Source organism: Salvelinus sp. IW2-2015, linkage group LG20 (assembly GCF_002910315.2).
Source record: "Salvelinus sp. IW2-2015 linkage group LG20, ASM291031v2, whole genome shotgun sequence".
NCBI lineage: Eukaryota > Metazoa > Chordata > Actinopteri > Salmoniformes > Salmonidae > Salvelinus > Salvelinus sp. IW2-2015.
The window spans coordinates 574,139-590,544 of record NC_036860.1 but is presented as its reverse complement, the minus strand read 5'-3'; the positions used below and the strand labels follow the sequence as shown (position 1 = coordinate 590,544).

The following is a 16,406-nucleotide window of genomic DNA, read 5'->3' as shown; positions in this document are numbered from 1 at the left end:
AGGGGTTGAAAAATCATAATCGGTCGACCTCTAGTTGTTGGTACAGCACAACGTTCCTGGAGGCGGTTGACAGTGATTAGGTAGGTTTATCAGAGACCTGCCTGGAGCTGGAGTTCAGCCCAATGAATGATTACGTAATCCCTGATTTCTCAATCTCTTCTTCTCTTGTCCTGACTGCCATTTCTCCTCCCCCTCTGTGGTTTAAAGCTAATTGTAGCTTTTGGGCAATGCCAGCTGTTCTCTATTGCAGAATACACTTGGGCGATCACTTTTTTTTCTTTTCTTTTTACCCTGCCTTAGAACTGGGACATGGCTGAGACTAGATTGCAGTAAATGCTTCTATTTTAGCATTTGTAATGTATCGTGTCATCTATTAAAATTCCATTCAATTTGCTGTCAGCCTTGTGCTGTCCCTTTCCTGTACTCTTCCCTGTGAAATGTCAAAGGTGAAGTCCTATGAGAGTACACAGTGAATGGGTTAGTTGAACAAATAAAATAAAAAGACCGCTATGTGACCTTTACTACAGAAGAATGATTTATGAGCTGGAAATTTCTTGAGGAACCCTTTCTTGTTTGCCTTTTTTGGGGGATTAAGATCTGGTTTCTGACCAAGAAATCTTCTGATTTTAAGATTAAACTGAACTAACTTTYAAGGAAAAGAGGAACTTAAGGCTTTGTCTTTGAGTTCCTGTCACTTTCGCCTCCAACTCTGACCTGTGCTGAATTTCTTTATGTTTGTGTCCTGCTTACAGAAAGCCTCGTCCATCAACCACAATGTCTTTAGCCATTTTCATCAACTCAGGAGGCGTGTCTCGCCCTTGTTCAATTTGGTAATGAAGACCCTTGAATCTCCAAAGGAAACCAAAAAGGTTTGTCAGTGGAATCCTCTTGATGTGTCACCACTGACACCCCAAAACATTTCCCCAATGCCTTATTAGCAGTAATCTCTGTCCCAAGAATCTCACTGCTCTAATTGTTGCTAAGGAACAGCCCTAARCTGGGTGTCAGCTACTCTAGAAACCAGAGTGCTTGGATGACTATTCCTGAACCTGATCAAATGGGGATAATCCTCCAATTAAAGCTAMTGGTATTTATTTAGCTGCCAATGGTAAGAACCAGTGTGAGGGGTTCAATGTTGACACAAACCGATCACTACCTGTATTTATACCTCAGTTACACCAAAACATGTCACTTAGCAGTGACGAGTGAACAAGGCCTATTTATTTCCGTAGTCAGTCACTATGTGTGCCATGTCACCTGGTGGAAAAATGTGTATTGGGACTTATGTTATTGTTGAAACTAGGCCTAATCTATTTCATTGAGCTCAGTGGACATATGATTGACCCAATCATCCATTTCGTGCTTAGTGAAGATCGCATACGAATCATTATCTTGAAATGGTAGGTCAAGCCAGAATCTGAATGTGCTCCAATAATTTATTCTATGCAAGCCAAACTGTGTTGGGAATGAGATGGCTGCCAACTATTGAACAGTGTTTATAGTCTACTTGTTTGCCTATGGGCATTAGTCAGTCATGCCAAGCAATGGCCACACTGATAAACGTGTGAGACTGAAGTGGGTCACTGCTCGGATGGTGCCTCACATCCGTTGTAACTTTCTACTAAAATATGTATTTCTTTAAGGTTGTCATGATAATTGTTGCATTGTACAATAAAAATAAAAAAACTCTAGCCACCCTGACTCCCATCCTAGTACTCTCAACATTATGCTTTTTGTTTTTCACCCTCTTGTTTGTCACTATTTCCTGATGTCCCCCACCTCACCCCCTCTTTTTATTGATCCACTTATTCTGATYCACACATCCCCTCCAGCTGTAGCTGCTTGACCCAACAGCAGGCCAGTCATGAGAGGCTGTGTTGTGGTGTGCGTTAGCAGCAGAGAAATATAGCACTCCTAAAGTATGTCCCTCTCATTTATCACCACACCAATCCTGGSGGACAGCTCGGTATGTAGCGGCAGTCCACCAAGGCTCAGGTCTGGATCTAGGCTAGCACATGTGGAGGAGCGACTGCCTGATGAATAGAGATGAGGTGAGAAAGATGGCACAATATCCCAGAATCTGGTCCCGTCCTCCCACTCCTAGCAACAAGTCCTTCTCACTATTTCGCCAACTTCACACACATTTGCACAGCTGAGCTACCAAAACACACTACTGCTAACAGAACAGGAATTTCTGCTTTAATGAGAATGTGGAGAGGCCCTGTTTGGGGAAAAATGGTGCAATGTGCTCCCAGTTCCTGCTTGGCGCAGGTCCATCTGTGTGTCAGGCGCTATGCAAAACAGAGAGGGGCAGAGGGAGGGAGGTGGAACTGGTTAGTGTGGTGAGGTTTGAGAGCCAGACAGGAGCCCTTGTTTGCGGTGGTGTGATTTTAATGTACTATTGCTGGGATTGCGTGTTGAGCTGTGATTTTATGGTGCGTTATGTCACCAAGGTAATACCGGCGTCTGTTCATCTGGAGCCTTGCTCATGGCACAGCATCAATGTTGTGTGTAGCCCAATAATAACATCTTTCACACATCCCCCGAGGCGTTCTACGTGGCTTTTTAGAGCACAKGCCTGTTTTGTTATTTTTTTCTACTATTGTTATGGGCCTAAGGTTTCTCTCGTTATATTGGAATGTGTGAGCTACTACGGTCCTTGAACAAGTGTGTTTCAAACTCGACTGCTGCATGAGCATGACAGTGTGTGATATATAGCATAGCCTAGGCTTCCTGTCTCATTGTTGGTTAGGTGGTTTCCTGTGAACTGACTGACATCCACAAACATACTGGCATTGTTCTGTGTTGTGTCAGTGGAGGTCTGCCAGTGCCCTTTGTCAAAGTAGTATTCTTGCTCTTGCCATTTTCTGTTTTACAATTCGTCAGAGATACTCAATGTTGCTCAGTTAATTGATTGTATTGGTCTGTGGTACAGTGAACCTTTTAAAGTATTAGATGCAGTAAATCACTAATGCATCAGTAGAAAATGCAGCATGGCATTGGCGCCATCACGCTGAACTGCTACCACTGAAGACTACGCTGCTGACTGTGGTGTGTACACGGATACAGAGAGGCGCTCTGTGCCAATCACTCACAATACCACAAGGAGGCCAGTCTTCATGAAGGAAGACAGAAAGCACAGAGCAGCAGTGTTATGAAATCACCTCGGTGTAGCAGAGGTATTACACCAGCTAGACGAAGGCTAGATGTAGGCCTCTATATTACTACAGTACTTAATCGGCAGGTAGCCTAGCGTAGTGGTTCCCAAACTGTGGGGCAAGGGGTGTCCGCCCCCCCTAAAAAAAAAGAAAACCTCTGTCCGGCTTTTTGAAAGCTGTAGGTGCGATTTCGAAATTGAGTAGTGTATCATCAGTTTTCCTCAGTCATTGTAGACCTTAGAGAGCTATTTATAACTTGTCAGAAATGTCCAAAGATCAACTAGGCCATGTCAGCTAAAGATTTTTTAGCTAGGTTTTTTAGCACATAGATTTTGTTGTAATGTTTGAGTCACTCAAATAACACATGAATAAACATTAGACATGGCAAAATGTATAGAATTTCAAGAACGTGAGCTTTAAAACGGCAACAACATTTTTGTACCCCGTGACAAATTGCAGGAAATTAGCTTTAAACCAACAAAAATGTTATCTTCGCTAACTAGATGGGTGTGAACAGTTTGTGTCATGAATAGTGCTAGTACCCATAGAAAAAACGGTGGCCAGTAACCGAAAGGTTAGGCAGTTAACCCCCAACAAGCAAGGCAGTTAACCCCCAACAACAACTGCTCCTGGACGCCGGTGACAGGGATGTCGATTAAGGCAGCCCCCCCCGCAACTCTCTGATTCTGAGGGGTTGGGTTWAATGCGGAAGACACATTTCAGTTGAATGCATTCAGTTTTGCAAGTGACTAGGTATCCTCTTTCCCTTCCCTATCTGGGGGGAAAGGTTGATTTCAACACTCACAGCTCTCTCCTCACGACACCCACCTCTCTGGCAAGAGGACCCTTCCCCTAATATCGTTGTRCTGATTCCTGCTTAGCATCACTCTCCCCAGACCCTAATTGATGTTGACTGGTAATGCAGTGCAGCTGGGTGCTGCTCCCACATTAGCATGTTGTTATCTGCTTGATCCACAGAAGCTTGACTGTAGCTCACTACAGTGTGGTAGAGGAGGGAGGGAGAGGGTTTGAGTTGAGATAAAGCTCTGCTTTTCGACCAACCAGCCCTCRGTYGTTCCCCCCGCGTGTACAGCGCTGGCCCCTCTGGTCTGACCTCCATACTGGGACTGTGTCCAATGTAGTCCAAGCCAGGACGTGTGAGTCAGGCCCCGGAATCTTTATCGCAATAGAAGGCTCTGGTTAGGCTCAGTCACATGCCCTGGCTCTGTGTGTGTGATTGGGTATTGTTTCAGAGCAGCAATGAGGCTGCTGAGGTCAAAGTGCAATGAGAGAAGGATGTAAGTCCATAATCATCTACCAGGACACCCTATTAATCTGGTGCCTGCCCCACACTGCATGCAAATCAGATTTATTTAAAGGATCCTAATGAGCATCTGGGAAGTGGCGTGTTGACTGCTACCACAGAGTTTCTAAACCCAGAGGCCCAATATCGCAAGACTTCCGGGAACCCATGCGAAGCAGACTTGAGGCCGACCAGGGTTTGAGAAGTGAAAAATGATTCCTTAGTTGTTACTCGACAAAGTGACACGTTTTCATTTTTGTCAAAAACAACTTTATATGGAAGGAGTGCCTTTGATCTGATGGCCTGTACATCCGCAGTTCTGCGCYAGACGACCGCTAGACCTGGTGACGTTTTTCTGCGCATGAGCTTAGCTAGCCAACGTTGCCATGACATCGCCTACAAGCGTGATCTGGGATTTCTATTGGTTCATACTAAACCATCTTTSCTGCTACCATCTTTCAAACTCTGGCCCTGCTTGAATAGTTTGGAAATACAACATCCTTACCTCCTCCCTCCCCTGTAAAAGTAACCAATCTCACACGATTCATTAGTTAGTAGCATGTGAGGTCTCTACTACACGTCTTTTACCAATGCAGTCATTTCAGACCAGTGGTTTACCTGAAGACGAGGTACTGTAGGGAGGTCCAATTTTTCATCCTGACAAACTATTCAGGGAGTACGCTCAGGTGTGCTGTCTTTAATCTTGTCCTCCTGCGATGTAACTTAATAAAGGCTTTTACATTTTTTGGTAAGACAGTGCCTTGGAGGGGTTTTTCAAATGTTTTGTGCTCACAGTTTGTTGATCTATTTTCAACGTATTGGACCAAACCTCCTGACCTGTGTCTCTCTCGCTCTCAGTAGACTATGGCAGAGCAGGATCCCACCCCGGAACAGCTGGCGGCCATCGCAGCGGCCAACGAGGAAGCGGAGGGCGGGGTCAACTACAAGCCCCCCGCTCAGAAGAGTCTGCAGGAGATCCAGGAGCTGGACAAGGACGACGAGAGCCTGCGCAAGTACAAGGAGGCCCTGCTGGGGAACGCCGCCGCGGCTGCAGGTTTGTGTTGCTGCGCCAACTACACATGTTGTAGAGACACACACACACTCTGCAGACGCACTCATGCAATTTGGACACTCCAGCCCTGCAGACTGTTTCTCTTTCTCCCTCTTGACCTGATTAGAAAACAAACCCACATCCACAATGCACATCTCATGCAATCATCTCTTTGTTTATTTTCTTTTAATTCCCTCCTACTTTCAAGTCCTTCAGCAGGCTTTCTTTTTAGGGATTTAATTGAATGAGTTTGCAAATACCATAAGAGAGGGTGGGAGAGGGCAACAGGTTAGCAGTCTTGGTGCTCAGTGGGTACAGCAGTGACAGAGTTACCCCCCCCCCCAGACAGGTCAGTAGTCTGTGAACTAGATACAGGCTGGCAAGATACAGGCTGCTGACTGGAAAGGAGGCCAAGCCGCCCGGGCTTTAGTTAGAGCTGCGGTATCAAAGACTGCGATGAACCACTGATCGCTGATAGAAATATTTTCACATTGTTTTATGTCTGATACTCACTTTCATCTGTTGCAAATGTCATTATTCACAGTTGAACTGTTCTTCATGAACTGTTGTAGTTTTCTGCTTCAGCCTATTGACTTAACCCCCTTGAGTTGATTGACGCACCGGTGCATAACAAAAAATCCCCATCAAAATCATTCAATTTAAGCTAGAGAAGTTTTTTTGCATTTGGATGCATCTCAATCCACCACATCCTCCGATGTCGTACTTCCGCATCTGAAAGTTGGCACAGCTAGAACAGTGTTTGTCAGACCATTAGACATCCTGAAAAGTGGTCTTCTCACGTTAAATGTCTGTAGCGTCGGAACAGTTTGACCTAGAAATTATTATGACCACTCTTTTTTTTAACGAAGCAAGTCAGTTAAGAACAAATTCTTATTTACAATGACTGCCTACCCCGGCCAAACCCTAACCCAGATGACGCTGGGCCAATTGTGTACCGCCCTATGGGACTCCCAATCACGGCCAGTTATAATACAGCCTGGAATCGAACCAAGGTCTGTAGTGACGTCTCTAGCACTGAGATGCAGTGCCTTAGACCACTGCGCCACTCGGGAGCCATTGAAAGGGGAGATTCTCCATTTTGTGTCACAAGTGTCACCGGTTTTAAAAACAAATGGAAGTATGAAGGTAGTTTTGTGCCTACCCATAAAAATTGTTGAATATATAAATATATATATATATTTCCATAGTTTAAAAAAATAAATATATCTCCTAGATCTAGGACTGACACTTTAAAACCTTATTTCTTATGATTTTGTTTTTGACTGACCTTTTTCCATTCATGAATGTGTTATTCAATGCGTTTCTATGGGCTTTAGTATTAAAGGCTGAAATCAAATTTTTATTAATAAAAAATTATACCTAAAGGGGTCCTAAAATTCTAAATAAAATAGCTAAATGATCGGTAGTATGAGCATCTTAACCCCCCAATGTCTTAGACTCTAAAGAATTAAACATGCACTGCTTATAATAGTCAATGTTTTTTGTGTTTACCATGAATTATTTTTAAATTTTTGTACTTTGCTTTGTTTTTTTCCCTTTCTCCCAGTAGACCCCAACGCTCCCAATGTCCAGGTGACACGCTTGACCCTGATGTGTGAGACGGCGCCGCTGCCCCTGACCCTTGACCTACAGGGTGAGTAGAGSAGCACAGTGGTTGTACTGGTATTTACAGGGCGCGTGAGAGAGGTGCACTTTTTGAGAAAAGGCTCCATATTGAAAGACTTGTAATGTGTTTTAGTGTGAAAAGAAGCCTTTGTAGTGAGCACATGTAATATTTTCCATATGAATGTGTGAGGGTGGAACTAAAGACATTGCCTCATAGCAGCCGCAATTGTGCATAGTAGCCGCAACACCTGGCCACCTATGGTTTAGAAACATACGTTTTCCAGTAGACATATCAGGCATATTCCATGGGCCATTCCTAATGTATTGGTTTTATTATTTGAGTTAATGAGGCATTTCTTCTGCTGGTTTGAGACTCTTCTACCCTCATATGGCCTGTAGAGCCACCTACAGGGAAGAAACCAGGGCCATAGAGCTGAACTCACATACAGGGAAACGCCATCTAGTGGACACTATAATAGCAGGCTACAACCCTGTTGGAACACTTAGAAAATCCTGCCTTTGTGCTCACATTTTTAAAGATGCTGAATCACTGATCTGACACCTTTCACCTATCCAGTCTAACACGATTACTTCCAGGGGAGAACTTTGTGCATTGCATATATTGGAACAAAATGATAGACTCCTCCTGCATTCACTCTGCCTGAGGGTCTCTGACGTTCTCTTTCTGTGGTCTGGCCGCCTCAGGAGACCTGGAGTCCTTTAAGAAACAGTCCTTTGTCCTGAAGGAAGGCGTGGAGTACAAGATAAAGATCAGCTTCAAGGTGAATGAGTCTGGCCTTTTTCAACAACGTGTTATGTCTGTTTATCCAATCCAACTAGCATGACCAGTGTCAGCTTGGCCACTATCAAGCTATTTTGGACATTGAAATTCAATTGTAAGCTGAATGTCCTATCATGTCCTATCATGAAAGGGCTGCTGTCTTATCCGAAGGGTGGATGTGGAAAGAGGATGTGACCTCATCACTGACTGTTGTCTCTGTCTGCAGGTCAACAAGGAGATTGTGTCTGGACTGAAGTATGCCCAGCAGACCTACAGGAAAGGAGTCAAGGGTAAGTTCTGCTGTTTCATTTCCTTGCTCTGTCTACTGTGAGAATTTGAGAATGCCGGATAAGGTTAAGCAATATAGTGTACCTTCTGTCTAGAGGACAACATGGGGATATGACCATATTGCTTATACTTATCCAATTATCTCAGATATCCACAAGTGCATCGGAGACAGGGTTAGGGATGTATCTGGGATTGGATGTTGGGAGTGGCTTGGTCAACTCAGGTGACTGTATTCGCCTGTGCACAGTAATTAGGTCAAGTTAGTAGATGAGGTATTTACATTGGCATTCCTAGACGGTCATTAAATTACTTGTTAATAGTTCCGGAGTGGCCATAGTATTTGTATTTGGTGACGCAGAGAAGTTTTTGTCAAGAGGAAACTTTGGAAAATAAATCTAATCCCCTCTCTGTGTAGTTGACAAGTCAGACTACATGGTGGGGAGCTACGGGCCGCGGCCGGCAGAGTACGAGTTCCTGACCCCTCTGGAGGAGGCCCCTAAAGGCATGCTGGCCCGCGGCACCTACAACATCAAGTCCAAGTTCACTGATGACGATAAGCACGACCACCTCTCCTGGGAGTGGAACCTTAACATCAAGAAAGAGTGGAAAGACTGAGTCCCCGTCAACTTAATTCTTCCCCATTCCCCTCTTCTTATTCCCCCTCCATTATTTTGAATTCATAATTATGTGATAAGTAATTTAGGCAAATTGCTCTCTCGTCCACCCCAATCCCTGCAGTAGTTTCATTGCAATCACTGCAGTAGTTTCATTGCAATCGTTGTCATGCCATTCACTCCCCCACACACTCCTTGTGATGCTGAGTATTGAATATGTGGAGAAAGCAAATCATGTGCACAATCATGAATTTATTTTGGTTAGTTTGTATATAAATGTTTTTTTTTAAATGAAAGATTGATTTGTTAATGCTCTTGATATGGATGTTATAATCAACTGTGTGAATTCCATCCTTTCCCCTTCATCCCCTCTTGTCTTTCTGTCATTCCTTTTTACCCCCCTTCCTGCTGATTGTTTTATACAACCAGGATCTGCCTTGTAAAGGTGTTGCTGTGTGTTAAAGGCTGTGGTAGATCCACACTCTGTACTCTTTGTTGGGGACGTTGCCCTCTGTCAGTGGAAAGCCTTTGAGCAGATTATATGTACCAGAGTCCACACAATTAGTTTATTCTGGAACTAGTGTGAATTCCTAACCGTTAAGAGGRGGCATGATCAGCACTTACCGGCAGTCCACCAGAGGCACTGTGACCACCTGCTGAAGGTGCAAGTGTGCCTCTTCCTGATCAGGGTTTTCACCTCCCTACCTAGTTCATTCAGCAGCCAAGTGGCCTTAAAGAGGATTCCTGTAGAACTAACGATGAAGGAAATTATTACAAAGAGCCATTTGCCTTTAGAACAGAACTGTCAGATTGTTACGAGAGCCTCCTACAGGGTTTTAGGCACGAACAGATGATCAGACAGACCATTGAGATGCTTGTACCTTCTTTCCAGATTAGCCAGTAGAAGTAGACCATGAAAGTGAACAGCAGCCATCTCTGCTCCCTCCTCACCACATCAGGTYGTCTCAATGTGGACCACCTTTAGTGCAGTTTGCTGATATAAAGAACCTGGTTTTGTTGACAACTAAGAAATGAGCTCCTTGTCAAATGCCCTCTAAGCAGACCGTGGCCTTCTTCCAGTCACTAACTCCATTACTGTAGCGTCTCATATGGGGCCTTGCTGGTGGCCCTTGTGAACAGAGGTGGAATGTCACAAGGGTTGTTAATCTGCACCCCTCGAGTATGAATCAACTCCAGGATTACCAAAACTGGCTGTGCCTCTAGCTTTTACAACCACCAGCTGCTCTCGTCGGTTTACTTCCAGAATGGGAGCTCAACATCAAATAGTTATTTTAGGTCAGGTCTAACTTGTGCACAGACCGAGTTTCAAGTAGAACGAGAACAGCCAAGACCTCTTACTACTACATAACCGTGTTATATTTTTCTACACTCCATTTTTCAACGTCATAACTTGTGATGTAGGGCTCAGGCTTTGTTTGGTTTCATTGGATCATTGTTTCAGTATGGTTTTGATTCTGTGTAACTCTGCTGTGCCACCTGGAGAATACTGTTCACCTGTCACATTAAAGTCTTCAGACTGGAGGTCACGCTGTCTTTTTAATCAATAAAGTCATGTTACTTTTTACACTTCTGTTATTGATCCAGCTCTAAAGTACAGCGTTCTGTAAACCATCTTTACCCGTCTATCATGCATGCTCCATCTAACACACCAGCAACCTCTCTCATTGAACAGAACACAATGTTAGACATTTAGATGGTCGTCTACAAATGCATGGAAGACCATATCACATGAAGTTTGTACACAATGAAGAGCAGAAGAGAACAAGGAAAATATTAAAATGACAAACCAAAGTACTGATAAGAGGGCAGCTAGAGCCCCTTGTGTACTTGAAATAAGCAGTCCAGAAAACAAGGAGTCGGTGCTTAGAGCACAGTTACAGTAGCTTAGTCAAGTGTGGTTGAGAGTTCCATTTCTACACAGTGCATCATCAGGAGCTCCTCAGTTCTTTAGCTTGGACAATAACTCCATTTTGGCAACATTATCATATCCATCTTGAGAATCCTTTTACAAAAGGTAAATTCACCAATACACTGAGTTTTACAGTTTACATACAGTATTTAATTTAGAACAAGTTACTACTTCCTTGAGTACCATGGGCTCCCTCAATTGAAGTCTACTGGCTTCACCTACTGATTTCAAAACCAATGTATATGTTGGATTGATGCATACGTGAAGCCTAAGATGTTAAGGCAACAGTGTTATTCATTGAGATCAGGAATATTTAACTAGATTGTTTATGAACAGCTCTGCACATGTTATTCATTGTCAGTCATCAAAAACATTAAAATAGCAATTATTTATACATTTTAAATAGAATTAATGCAGTCTCAGTATACACGCTCAGTCATTTAAACATTGTACTGGATTGTCTTGACCAAAGACAGGGTGCACGACTACGTTGTCAAGAATCAAGGCATTTCATCTACCCAGATGATGAATGTCATCAGATGTACAATTCATTCATATTGGGATGGGTGAAATGTGGCTGTATCCAGAGAGATGGATAAAACGTGGCAGTATCTAGAGAGGGATAAAACAGCGGAGGGGATCATCCACAGTAGATTGTATAATTTCCCCAGTGCAGAAGTACAGGTAACCTGTCATTAAGACATCAAGTGACCACTTTGAACAAACACGGTCAAACAAAGAGAAACAAATTCTGAAAGAAATCTGTGGCTTTTGTACCCATTGTTTTCAGTGCATGTTTAGTAGTATCAGGAGAGGTCATGTTTAGTAGTATCAGGAGAGGTCATGTTCAGTAGTATCAGGAGAGGTCATGTTCAGTAGTATCAGGANAGTAGTATCAGGAGAGGTCATGTTTAGTAGTATCAGGAGAGGTCATGTTCAGTAGTATCAGGAGAGGTCATGTTCAGTAGTATCACGAAAGCAGCTCATTTGTCTTTGGACTTTCTTCCCTTAGGACTTCCTACCCTTGGGGACTTTCTACCCTTGGGGACTCCCTTGGTGGAGTTCACTTCACTCTTGGTCTTCTGCAGGCGGGAGAAGATCTCTTTGAACAGGGCCTTGTACTCTGGGGTGTTCTGGCCCAGCCTCTTGTCCACCTGGTCTACCTGCCGGCTGATGCCCTCCAGGGCCTCTGGGGTGGAGGGGGTCTGGGGCGGGGTGGGGGGTGCAGCAACCATGGCTGAGGGGCCGGGGGTGGCCATGCCGTAGTCCTTCATGGAGGGGTCTCTGGAGACAGGGCGTGACGTCTGCACCCCCGCGTGGCACATGCTCTCCTCGTGGCGCCGGCACTTCCCCAGCAGCTCCTCGTATTTCTCCAGCAGGGCGTGGTACTGCTCGTCCACTTCCCTCAGGATGGACATACCCCGCTTGCGCACGCCGTTGGCGTGGATTGCGTAGCTGCCCTGTCGCCTGCCAGAGGCGTCGCAGGCCGAGATGGCGTTGAGCGCCGTGTCGCTGCAGCTCTTCCTCACGGGGCCTCCCTGCTGCCCCCCTCCTGTCCCCTCCCCTCCCTCCTTTTGCCCCGGTCCCTCCTCGGGTGTGTCGGTCTCGGGGGCATTGTTGAGCAGGGTCTGCTCCAGACCCTCATCCAACAGACAGACCCGGGACCTCCTCAGCTGCTGCATCTCCTGTAGCTCTGCCTCCAGCTCCTGCACTCGCAGCTGGCAGCCCTCAGCCCCCAGGAGGCGTTGTTCCATAAGCTCAAACTCCTGCAGCACAGCTGTGCACTCCCTCTCTGCCCCCTCCCTCCGGCCCCGTTCTGCCACCATGGTGGACCTCAGGGAGGAGACCACACCCTTTAGACGCTCGTTCTCCTCGTCCAGCGGCCGGTGCTCACGCTCAGACACCAGGTCCACACTGCCGGGGTTGGCCACCAGGAAGCCATCCTCATACCTGTAGAGRGATACACCACACAGAGGAGCACAAGGATACAGCAGGGAGATTGCATTCTTATGTAATCTGAACACCATACATTCAGGTCATTTGGCAAATGTACTCAGCATATTAGCATATTTTCACATAGAGTACTTTGGACTTTTGAGAGAGACTACATAGAGCATTGCTCTTTACTGTACTTTGGTGCAGTGCAGAGTTCTTTAAGGCAGGGGAAGGAGTGGACAGTCTTGCGTCGCTCCCGCTTCTCTCTGTGGACCCTCAGCTCCTCTAGTGTACGTAGTTCCTCCACACGAGCTGTCATGGTATCCACCTGAGCCTGCAGTGTCTCCATGGTACCCGTCAACCTGGAAGTGCACACACACAAACGAAAGTGGATTAAATCTTATTTACATCACAACATAATGTACAATACTGTACCGTGACTATACTGAGCCTGTTACAAAAACAACAGTGAGACTTATTTATTTACTATGAACAGTAGGAACCATTCAAGAACTAAGCTTGTTAACGCTTAAACCAAATATTTCTTAGAAATAAACACCATGAAGAAAGAGGTCATGGTACAGTCTTACATAGAGTGAATGCTCATAATAGCAYCTAAAACAACACAGGAGAGTATTAACCCTCACCTGTCTATCTTCTGCTGCGAGGCCTTGCTTTCTATAACCAGTTTCTCATTGGTGATCTCCAGCTCTCTGGCCGTCACGTCTAGCTGCTCGTAGACCTTGGCGTGCTGCTCGTTCATCTCCCTCAGCATCTCCAGCTGCTTGGACAGGTACTGCAGGGGGAATATACGTGTGAATGAAGACACGGACCTTACAGGGAGACAATCGAAAGAGTCTAAAACTAATATAAAATAACTGGACATCTATACGTTACATCAGTGCAGATGGAGAGGAGGAGAGGAAGCCGTTTTAGACTATTGAGATACACTCAATGCCAGACACTGCTGTAAATTTGTATTTAAAAKAWTTAATAAATAAAAATCACAGATATGACAGTATTCCATGATGGTTAAGCAAAATATCCGTTTCCTAATTCCTGTCTACACAAACAAGTGTGGATCAACTTTATTCTTCTTCTCCAACAGATTAAAGTGTGTGATTGGTTGAGTCAGCCATCAGCAGGCAGCTTTGTTGTTGCCTAATAAGGAGGCCAGTCTTTGTTGTCTAATGAGGTGACTCTGGCTCAGAGTCAGAGGAGTCAGTGGGTCCCCCTCTCCCACACAGCCACACACTAAGTAAACACACACTATCTCGCTCTCCCGCTCTCATGCAGCTGCACTCTACTCCTCTTCTATCAGAGCTCTGCAGGGTTTAATTGGCTTGATGGCGCATCAAGGTGAATGTAATTGTGCTAGCCTAGAGAGAAGAGCCACTTTGCAGCATCATCAAGTGCACCGTCAGTAGTTTAAAACCCACACACTCCAGCTAACATACCAGTCCGGTGCCATGCTTGACAATATGGCCTCTCAGCAATTCAACATTTAATTGTATTTTTACATTTTAGTCATTTAGCAGACACTCTTATCCAGAGCAACTTACAGTTAGTACATTCATCTTCAGATAGCTAGGTGGGACAACCACATAAAGGCATAGAAAGTACATTTTACTCAATAAAGTAGCTATAGGTAGTCAGAGCTAGAAAGGGGGAAGGGGTCAAGTGCCTGTTCAGTTTTTTGGGGGGGGGGGGGTCAAGTGGATGAGGAAGATATTTAAGACTATCGGTTTATGAAGAGAGTAAGGTTTTCAGATGTTTTCAGAGAAGATGGGGCAGGCCGTTGTCAGATCGCATATCATTGACAATAGTCACACACACATAGTTTAGTGAAAGTGGTATGAATCTATACCTCGATCTCCTGCACTGTTCCTCATTGTTGATGTACATCTGTTGTAGGGAGTCCTCCAGCTCCTTGTTGCGCTCCAAAAGGGTCTTCCCCAGCTCAGCTGCCAGGTGCAGATCTGAGAGAGGGGACGACGAGAGAGAGTGGTGAGAGTACTGGTCTGGATACAGWAAAACAACTATTTTAACTCTTTCATTCACATTTCATCCGCCAGTAATATTGGTAGTTGCGGCATTAGCCCAGCTCAGTTCAAGTGTTGCGTTGGATCATTATGGACTGTTTTAACTCCATTAATGCAATGCTTTCTGGCTTTCCTTAAAGTGATGAATTTAAGACTTRGCCCCRTCATTTCAAATTCKATKAGAACGAGCAATAGAGAGAAAATCCCCTCATTCAATTCCCCCTGCTGGWMWAAAYAAAWYWAWWKRRCRKRKTRRTCTSWMWWWYASKKSKMRRTSTGWMKMCTSRSKKYAMYWGCMCWKYAYAAWYMYGWSTSWSWSRASYGGYYAYYYGYYGYYMAWYYGMGAYAYAYCCTYMMRWYKKRAGGRTSTSTSMYMWWRACASYGSYKAAKACKKKWACAGGTCATCTCAGAACTCATTTACCATTACTCCTGGTSAGAATGACAGAAATATCCCTCTTAGTTCTTATTACCCCACTCCAAAAAGAAGAGCTGTACATACAAGCGTAAAGGTTTTAGCTGCACTGGTTGCTACACATAAACAATCTTGTTGTGACAAAGATGTAACATTTTCCCCAGAAACCAATCAACTCCAGCACATCTCTGCTCMTTGCTCTCAATCTGCTRTGACAGACATTTCCACAAATAAAACACGCATACAAACATGATCCCATTTTAGACCTGGGAGGGCTAAGGGCAGCGAGCCACTTGGTTTCCACCAGCAGCTTGATGGATCCATTATTCATTGGGTGATGCAGTGACGAGGCCTACTTGGACTGAGAGTAAGGATGAGGGGAGCTGTGCTGGCTCCTGGCTCCAACATGCCTGCCCCACTACTCAGAGCCCATGACAGTACAGTGGGAGGAGGAGAGGGGGTGTTAAACTGAGAACAATTGACCTCCATTACAGAACATGAATGTAGCATTTTAAAATCAGCACAGTGCATGGTGTCAGCACTAACAGGAACACAACAGTGGGGAACACCATGCTGCTGCACAGTACACATCTAAGGAACATGAGTTTAATTATAGTATGGCTGTCTGGAGCAGTAGCTGTGTGTGTGCGTATCAGAGATAATGCAATGAATGGCAACAGGAGTTAACAATTCAAAAAGGACAGAGGCAGAGGACAAGAGGCCCGTCTTCAACACGTACAGTACCAGTTGGACGCCTACTCATTCAAGGGTATTTCTTTATTTTTACTATTTTCTACATTGTAGAATAATAGTGAAGACATCAACACTATGAAATAACACATTTGGAATCATGTAGTAACCCCCAAAAAGTGTTAAATCAAAATATATTAATTCTTTATTGTAACCACCCTTGATGACAGCTTTGCACACTCTTGGCATTCCCTCAACCAGCTTCATGAGGTACTCACCTAGAATGCATTTCAATTAACAGGTGTGCCTTGTTAAAAGTTCATTTGTGGACTTTCTTTCCTTCTTAATGTGTTTGAGCCAATCAGTTGTGTTGTGACAAGGTAGGGGTGGTATACAGAAGATAGCCCTATTTGGTAAAAGACCAAGTCCATATTATGGCAAGAACAGCTCAAATAAGCAAAGAGAAACAACAGTCCATCATTACATCAGTTTCTTCAAGTGCAATCACAAAAACCATCAATATGATGAAACTAGCTCTCATGAGGACTGCCACAGGAAAGGAAGACCCAGAGTTA

At 44.6% G+C, this 16,406-nt stretch overlaps 2 protein-coding genes across 7 annotated transcripts in view; one reads left to right on the top strand and one right to left on the bottom strand.

Annotated features, from left to right (window-relative positions):
* Positions 1-10,363, top strand: part of LOC111980322 (rho GDP-dissociation inhibitor 1) — a 21,028-nt gene extending 10,665 nt beyond the window's left edge. For 2 of the 6 annotated variants that reach the window (XM_024011048.3, XM_024011046.3), the window contains exons 2-6: positions 5,320-5,515; positions 7,080-7,166; positions 7,844-7,920; positions 8,146-8,209; positions 8,623-10,363. In XM_024011048.3, coding sequence (XP_023866816.1) covers positions 5,326-5,515; positions 7,080-7,166; positions 7,844-7,920; positions 8,146-8,209; positions 8,623-8,822 — 618 coding nt within the window. In that variant the 5' untranslated portion in view covers positions 5,320-5,325 and the 3' untranslated portion in view covers positions 8,823-10,363. Of the gene's footprint in view, positions 1-757; positions 870-5,319; positions 5,516-7,079; positions 7,167-7,843; positions 7,921-8,145; positions 8,210-8,622 lie in introns of those variants that run through there. The other 4 variants (XM_070433731.1, XM_070433732.1, XM_024011049.3 and 1 more) reach the window with 4 other exon arrangements.
* LOC111980320 (cerebellar degeneration-related protein 2-like) overlaps positions 10,360-16,406 on the bottom strand; it is a 15,190-nt gene continuing 9,143 nt past the window's right edge. Inside the window, 5 exon segments of the mRNA XM_024011045.3 lie at positions 10,360-12,701; positions 12,884-13,048; positions 13,334-13,482; positions 14,554-14,567; positions 14,570-14,665. Coding sequence (XP_023866813.1) covers positions 11,735-12,701; positions 12,884-13,048; positions 13,334-13,482; positions 14,554-14,567; positions 14,570-14,665 — 1,391 coding nt within the window. The 3' untranslated portion in view covers positions 10,360-11,734.